Source organism: Ichthyophthirius multifiliis, assembly GCF_000220395.1.
Source record: "Ichthyophthirius multifiliis unplaced genomic scaffold scaff_1120509250909, whole genome shotgun sequence".
Lineage (NCBI taxonomy): Eukaryota > Ciliophora > Oligohymenophorea > Hymenostomatida > Ichthyophthirius > Ichthyophthirius multifiliis.
The window spans coordinates 1-8,938 of record NW_004086384.1 but is presented as its reverse complement, the minus strand read 5'-3'; the positions used below and the strand labels follow the sequence as shown (position 1 = coordinate 8,938).

The following is an 8,938-nucleotide window of genomic DNA, read 5'->3' as shown; positions in this document are numbered from 1 at the left end:
CTATTTTATATTTATTTAAAGGGAGTTAAAAATATTAAATATTAAATTTATTTTAATTTTCTTAATTTAAATTGATTAGAAATGGGTATTTAAGTTTTTTAGAATTTATATTAATTGTCTAAATATTCTATAATTTAAATAAGATAGTATGATTTAATATCACTATTTATATTTTTTTTATTACTTATATAGTGCGTTGAAATCAATATTATTTATAATTTAACTAATTTTATTTAAATTAAAGAATGTAATATTTTTAACTATTCTTTTAGTTAATTATGATGACAATAGAGCGTATTAAATTTTTAGATTTTATTAATTAAATAATAATTAGAAAGTAATTTTTTCTTTGAAATATAGTTTTTCATTTTTTAAAAAAGGAAGTATTTTTTTTTTGATTTCAAGCCTTTTGATAAATATAATTTTAAACAGGACGTATGATTTAAATTTAATTTTCTTTAATTATTATTTTTTAATCTAAATTTGGATAGAATGTAAATTATTTAAATTTTTTGTTAGCTTAAATTATTGAATTTAAGGATATAGATGTTACAAAAATATTATTTATCTAAATAAAATTTAAATTAATATAGCCTGTAATAATTTTTTATTTTAATTAATAAAATTATTTATTTAAAATAGTTTGTAACAATATTTCATTATATTGTATTTTAATAACAAATTCAAAATAGCATGTAAAACTACTAAAAAATTTACTAATTTTAAATAATTACTAATAATTATTAATAAAGTATGAAGTAAGAAAGTCATTTCAATATATTAAAAAATTAAAATAGGATGTAATTATAAAATATAATATATTTTAATAAGATAAATTTATTAAAAAATTAGATAGTAGATCTTTTAATTAATTATTTTATATTAAATAATAATTTAATATTAGAAATGCGTACATTCTTTATTAATTTAATTTAATCAATTAAAATTAATAGTAATATTTTTATTTTTTTAAACTTTTATATTATTTTTATTAATTAGAATGTTTTTTTATTAATTTTCTTTTTACTGATTTAATTATATAAAAATAATTTAATAACAACCAGAATATGTTTGATAAATATGTATTATAATAATTATCTTATTTAAACTTATTAATTGATATAAACTTTTAATTTTTCAAAATATAATATGTCAATTTTTGTTTATTAAAAGGTAATAAAATTAGATAATAACATTAATTTTAATAAATAACTATTCCATTTATAATTATTTTACCAATATTTAGAGAGATGTACTTAAATATTATTATTATTTTATTTATTTATTTTAATAATAATATAGGCAGTAATTATCTATAATTTTACTTACTTAACTTATAGAACATTTTCCAATAAAAAAAATTAGAAAGTTAATCATAATATTTTAAATTGAAATAAATATAATAATTAATAAAAGAATGTAAATAAATATTTAAAATATTTATATATGTAAATTTATTATTATAGATACCAGAAGTAAATTTTAAATTAAATAATTTCTATTCAACATTAATTAAATATTTATAGATTGAAAATGTAAACTTTTTTATTAAAGTTTTATATATTTTTTTATGATAAATAGATTGTTAAAATTATTAAATTTATATATTGATTAAAACTTTTAATTTATATTTAGTGCGTAAATTTAATTATTCAATTTTTCAATATTTTACTATTAAAATAAGTCTGTAAGAAATTATTTTTTAATTAAATGTATTATTATCTTATAAAAAATACTATAGAATGTAATAATAATAAAAAAATTATTATATTTATTATTATTGAAAAAAAAAGTATGTATTTTGTTATAATTATTATATAAATATTTGATTTCAAATCAAAATTAGAAAGTAAAATCTTATTCTGAAGATTTATTTATTTATATAGGATGTAATATATATTTTTATTTTTTTATTTATAAATAAAAATAGGAAGTATTTTTTTTATATAACATAATATAACATGTTTATATGAAATTAGTGTGTAAAATTAATTTTTCACATATTTTTTTTATGAGAATACATTTCAAAAGAATGAAGTAATTTATAATTAACTTAATATAATAAATTTAAATTAAACAATAAAATTTAATGAATGTGTTATATATATAATATTAATATATATGTTTTAAATATTTTATTCTATTTATTTGATTTATTAATATTTAATTAATATTATTTTTATATATTTAAAGTAATTTAAGGTATTGTATTTTATTAGTATTTTAATAATCATCTTATAAAGGTTTAAATTAAATTATTTTTATTTAAATTGAATATATAAACATTATTAAGATTAACAATAAGATGTACTCATTTCTAAACATTTAAACATAAAAAAATAAATTAAAATAATGATAAATATAAAAAGTTGAGAATTTAAAAGAGCATAGAGAAAAAATATATATATATTAATTAATTTTTATAAAATATTAAAAATAACAAAATAAAAAAAAATGAAATATAAATTATATTAAAATTATTTTTCATCTTTATATTTATATAAAATAAAAAATTATCATTTTTAAATAAATTAAAATAATATTATAAATTTTTAATAAAATTAACTATATTGAGTTTTAAAGATATAAAATATAAATCTTAAAATTAAAATATAATTTTTATACAAACATATACGAAAACAAAGGTTAATTTCATAAATATTTACCAAATTTTTATAAGAATTTAAGAGTAACTTTCTTATACTATATAATATTATGTTTGATTTTATTATATACATATCTTAATCTTAAATATTATTAAGTATAAAAATAAATATTCATATTAAAAGATTTATTAATAATAACAATTAAATATATACACTAAAGTAAAAATAATAACTAATAAATATAAACAGAACAAAGTGTTGTTTAATAATTTATAATTAATAGAATAAATAACGAGCATATAAATAATTAAAAATTTTAAAATATAAGTTCAAAAGTAAATATTATTTATTATATATATATATTTAATTATAAATAATTTTATATTTTATATTTAATTTATTTATATAATATATTTTTATTTATATTAAAAAAAATATATTTATAAAATAAATATAAAATTAGATTATATAAAATTAAAAAAAATATATAAAATTATTTAAATTTTATTTTATTTTTTATAAAATTAGTAATAAAAAAAAAATTATTTGATTTTTTAAATGTACATCAGTTCTTTTTTTATACAAACCAAATTATATATTTATATTGTTAATAAATTAAATTATAATTAAAAAATATATATATTTTTTAAATAAAAAATATTAAATGGCAAAAATATTAATAATATTAAAAAGTAATTTTAATATGTTTCATTTATTTTTATTAAAAATAATTTGAATGAAAATCATATAAAAAATTATTAAGAATAAATTATAATTATATATAGATATATAAAATATAAAAATTTAAAATATATAAAAATTATTTTAAATAAAAAAGATAATAAATTTAATAATATAAATTAATGTAAAATATATTTAAATTAAATAATATTATATAAAGTATTATATTTAAAATAAAAAATATATAATTTTAATAGAAAAAATTGATTAATATATATATATATATATATATATATATATATATATATATATATATATATTTATCATAAAAAAATTAAATATAGGTTATTTCATCTTAAGAGAAAGTTAAATGTGCTGAATTTAAATTTGATTATTAAGATAATATAATTTCTATTTCTGAAAATAATTTATAACTAAAAAGAATTAAATTTAATAATTAAAAATGATATATATATCTTCAAAAATATATATATATATATATAATTTTTAAAAAATTTTTTTATTTTATATATAAATCTGAAAAAAATAAAAATAAAAATGAAATAATCTGTAAAAATAAAATCATAGATTTTAGTATTACATTAATTTAAAAATTATATTTATTTTTTATTAAGAATATATATATAAATTAATATTATTAATTAAATATATATAAAATTAACAAATATATAAAAACATTTAACTTTATTTATTTACATTATGTAATTTTTTTAAAAATATTTTTTTTTTTTTTTTTCTATTTATTAAAATTTTAAAATATAATAAAAGAATATTTTTATTTTTAAATTATAGAAAAAAAATAAAATAAAAAAAAATTAATTTATTATAATATTTAAGATTTATTAAAAATATATATTTTTATGTTAAAAATAATTATCTTAATAATAATTAATTTAAGCAATTAAATATTTAAAATAAATTTTAAAAATATAATTTTGAATAGATTATTATATATTTAAAAAAAATCATTATTTATTTATTTAATTTATAATAAAATAAAATGTTTTATTTTTTTAATTTAATTATTATCCAGAAAATATATACTTTTAAATATTTTTATATTTTTGAGGAAAATTTTATTAAATATGTTTTTTATAAAATATTAAAAATTAAAAAATTAAAAAAATTATTATATAAAAAAAAATATATATACATATATACTATTTTTATAATTTTATATTTTTAAATAAATGAAAAAAATATATAAGAATAATATAAAATATTTAAAACTATTTAATATAATTAATTATTAATTTATTATATAAAATACATTACATATTTATTTATATTAAAATAATATATTAAATACAATTAATTAATATTAGAAAAATAAATAAAATATATATATATATTTTATTTTAAATATATATAATAGAAAATATATTTTTATAATTTAACTTTTTTTTTTTTTAAAAAAATATAATATTGTTAGTTTTATAATTTATATACAAAAAAAAATTAAATAATTAATATTTTATTTAAATTAAAAAAAAAAATTAAATAATAATAATAATAATGAATTTTTTTTTTAAAAAATAATATCAATAATAATAATATTAAAAAATATTTAAACAATCCCATGTAATCACGACCACAACAAGGATATCTAATAATTTTATAAATAATTTGATAAATATTTTAATTAATAACTTTCAAAATAAGATTAACCGCGTATTTTATAAACACTAACCCCTTAACCATTAAGAATTACATCTGATTATACTCCAATTGATAATGTATCACCTGTAACAATAACTCCCGAATAAAAAAATTATCTAATAACTTTAGTAGAGACTGTAAAAATATATTTTGCAAATTTAATAAAAGTAATTCCAAATACTTCAAACAATAAATTTCCTTCTGGATGGTAAACTGTATGTTAAGGTGTGCCAGTACCATAAAATGATATTTAAATAGGTATTCCTAATTCAGATTTACATATATATATTACATATACTAATAATCCAGCTACATATGCGATTGCAAATGCTGGCTTTTGTGCTATAGATCCTATATTAAAGAGACCTAATTTTGGAAGAATTTAATTTAATATAGGAATAATAAATACAGATACATATGCACCTTTTAATTTTAAAAGCAGAATAGAGACCACTATTCATGAAACTATACATATATTAGGCTTTTCTGCTGCTTCATATAAATACTGGATTGATCCTGATACATAAACGTTTTATGGGCCAACTGGAGCAAGCAAAATAATAGGAACATAAATTATTAGAAATACTACAACAACTATTCTTTATTCTCCTAATGTACTAAAAACAAGTAAAAAATATTATAATTGTACCTCTATGAAAGGGATGTAATTGGAAAATACAGAAGGAACAGGAAGTTATAGTTCCCATTGGGAAAAGACAATTATTTTAAATGAAATTATGTAAAGTGAAACTGTAATTACTGACGCTTCTCTTTCTGTTTTAACTGCTTCTCTTTTAAAGGATACAGGTTTTTATGCTGATATAAATGAAAATTTTGTTTCTAATATATATTGGGGAAGAAATAGAGGTTGCGATTTTATAAATAATGCTTGTAGAGGTATAAATAAATATATAGAGTTTGTAGATTCCAGTGTTATTAAAAGTTGTACATTTGAATTTATGGGATAAGGTGTTGGGGCTAATCCGGCTAATTTAGATGGTTGTTATTATGTAAAGGCTTATAGTAATAAATTATGTACTAATCCTGATAATAATTAATTAAAAATTAATACTTATGTTAATTATAGATATGAAAAATATGGTTATACTTCTAGGTGCCTAAATTCTACTGCTAGTTCAGGCTAATATATTTTCTCAGACACTATGAGATGTCACGATATTTAATGTGCTCCTGATTATAGTTATATAACAATAAAATTTAGTCAGACTAATTAAGAGATTTAATGTACTAAAGAAAAGATGGTAGTTCCTGTAGATACATTAAACCCAAAAAAAGGAAAAATTACATGTCCTGAAAATTTTTAAAATTTCTGCGATTTTTAACCTCTTTGTAAAAATTTCTGCAGCTAAAAAGGAGTATGTATAAGGGGATTTTGTATATGCATATAAGGATAAACTGGAGAAGATTGTTCTATATAATGCCCTAAATATAGTGAAAATGGAGTATGTGTAACTTCTTGTTCTCTTGGAAATTACGCAGGGATAGATAATGTAATTAAAAAATAAATATTTTTATAAATAAAATATAAAATATTTTAGACTTGTAGGCCAACTTGTTTTAAAGGATTTTATTAAAATAATGGAGTATGTTCATAATGTCATTCAAGTTGTAGTATATGCACTGGTCCATTAGCTAATTAATGTACAGCGTGTTAATTTTTAACATATTTAGATGGCACTTCATGCGTAGAAACTTGTCCTTCTAATAAAATACCAAACGAATAAACTAAATTGTGCGAATCATGCTCTAATGGATGTTTGGTCTGCACTTCATCTACTACTTGTTCATAGTGTGATGTATCATTAAATTATGTTTTAAGTAATGGATTTTGTGTTAAAAATATGACTTGTGATTCTTCTTGCTTAGCATGTAGTGGAACTGCTACTTATTGCACAAAATGCTCCTCTCCTTTATTTTTAGATAAAGTTCTTGCAAAATGTGTCGTTTCTACATCTTGTCCATCTACTACTTTTGCCAATACTACAAATTAAGAATGTACGAATTGTACATTAACAGGATGTACTAAATGTTTAAATTCTAGTACATGTAGTACTTGTGCTGTTGGATATAGACTAGTAGGATCTGTTTGCTCTAATTGTACTTCTCCATGTTTAACCTGTTAATCCACTAGTTCTACATCATGTCTTTCGTGTGAATTAATTACTTAATTTTTGAATGGAAATTCATGTGTAACAACATGTCCTGTAGGCACATATCCTGACACTTTCACTAAATTATGTAAAGCCTGCTCTTTAACAGGATGCTCTGCTTGCTCAAGTGCTACTGTATGCACTACTTGTACTAGTGAATATACACTTATTAGCAATACGTGTGTAATCCCTTCTTTGTGTACATTTCCTTGCTAAACATGCTATTCTACTGATAATACAATATGTACTTCTTGTGTTTCAGGATATTACTTATTTTATTAAAATTGTTTTACTACATGTCCTTAAGAAACCTATTTAGAAACATCAACAGGAACATGTTAATGGTGTTAATATGGTTGCTTAAAATGTATAAATAATAATGTTTGCATTATATGTGATACTGCTAATAGATGGAAATTATATATTAATTATTGCATTGAGGCTACTGACTGTTATGATCCTTGCAAAACTTGTGTTTCATATAAACCTACAACTTGTAATTCCTGTTAAACAGGATATGTAAAATTAAAAATATTAATTTATATAAATAAATGTTTATATTTTTTTTTAATATATAGTATCTGTCTATTAATTAATGTTTAACACTATGTCCTAATGGAACAAAACCGACCACAGGCGTTTGCTGATTAATAAAACTCTAAAATATAAATATATATTAATACAATTGTAAATTTAAAATTTTTATTATTAATTAATTAATAAAATAATAAAAATAATCTAATATATATATATTATTAATCTTTTTATAGCTATAATTCATTATTTTTTATTTTAAAATAAAAAAAATATTGAATTTTCAAAATATTTTATTTTAAAAAATACCATGTAATTTTTGTTCTATTTAATATTTAAATTATAATTCCATTAATATTTTTTTAATTGAGCTATTTTTTTAACAAAAGTAATTTATATTTATGCTTTCGTCAGTAATATTAATTAATTTGAGTACAGTGAAATTTATATTTTTTGTACGAAATTTTCCTCTTCTATTATTTTTAAATAAAATTCTTACCAAATATGATTTTGCTATATTTTATCCTTCTACTCTAATTTGATAAGTATACTAATTATACCTTAACATGATTTTCTTAAAAATTTGAAATTTTCTACATTTAGTAATTGTGTTATTCGATATTGAAAATATTATTTATAAAGCCTTTAATGTTAATAGCCTAATAAAATATAAAGTAAATTCATTTGATTTGACTAAAATTTATAATTTACAATATATTCATTTAAAAAATATAAGATAATTATATTAATTAATAATATTAAATATATTAAAAAGTGTATAATAATACTATTATTTTTTTTTAAATAAAAATTATTCATAAAATTTAATATCTGCATATATAAAAAAATAAAATAATAATATTTAAAATTTTTTAGTTTATATAGTTAATAAAAGTATATTATACTTTTTATTTTGATTTTAAATAATATATATATTTTTTTATTTTTTCAATTATTAATTTTTTAAAGTTAACAAAAAATTTCATTAATTATTTTTTTAAAATTGAATAAATGATTTGTTATTAAATTTGCAAAAAAAATGTGTTTATTATTTATAAAATAAACATTAAAACATATATTCATATAAATAAATTTAAATTCTAATTTTTTTAAAAATATTTACTAAAAAAAAAAAAAAAAAATATGTATATTAATTATTTCTTTTTTTTTAATAAAAAAAAATATTCAATTTTCAATATAAAATAGTATTTTTATCATTAAAAAATTATATTTTTATGTTTTTCATTAATTAAAAGTAATTATTAT

General features: G+C 15.4%; 1 protein-coding gene across 1 annotated transcript, besides 10 other annotated features; it reads left to right on the top strand. All coding sequences in view use genetic code 6, as the record gives it.

Moving 5' to 3' along the window:
* Positions 1-864: 864 nt before the first annotated feature.
* Positions 865-903: a microsatellite.
* A 678-nt stretch (positions 904-1,581) lies between these two features.
* Positions 1,582-1,631: a microsatellite.
* Positions 1,632-2,048: 417 nt separating this feature from the next.
* Positions 2,049-2,090: a microsatellite.
* An 852-nt stretch (positions 2,091-2,942) lies between these two features.
* Positions 2,943-3,032: a microsatellite.
* Positions 2,946-3,026: a microsatellite.
* Positions 2,994-3,050: a microsatellite.
* Positions 3,031-3,095: a microsatellite.
* Positions 3,096-3,557: 462 nt separating this feature from the next.
* Positions 3,558-3,607: a microsatellite.
* Positions 3,608-4,551: 944 nt separating this feature from the next.
* Positions 4,552-4,613: a microsatellite.
* Positions 4,614-4,916: 303 nt separating this feature from the next.
* Positions 4,917-4,949: a microsatellite.
* Positions 4,950-5,042: 93 nt separating this feature from the next.
* On the top strand, positions 5,043-7,785 carry IMG5_111270 (leishmanolysin family protein, putative; the record flags this gene model as incomplete). Its single annotated transcript, XM_004034810.1, has 4 exons — positions 5,043-5,104; positions 5,407-6,478; positions 6,527-7,657; positions 7,717-7,785. 4 exons carry the CDS (start codon positions 5,043-5,045, stop codon positions 7,783-7,785), a joined length of 2,334 nt encoding a protein of 777 aa, XP_004034858.1.
* Positions 7,786-8,938: the final 1,153 nt, after the last annotated feature.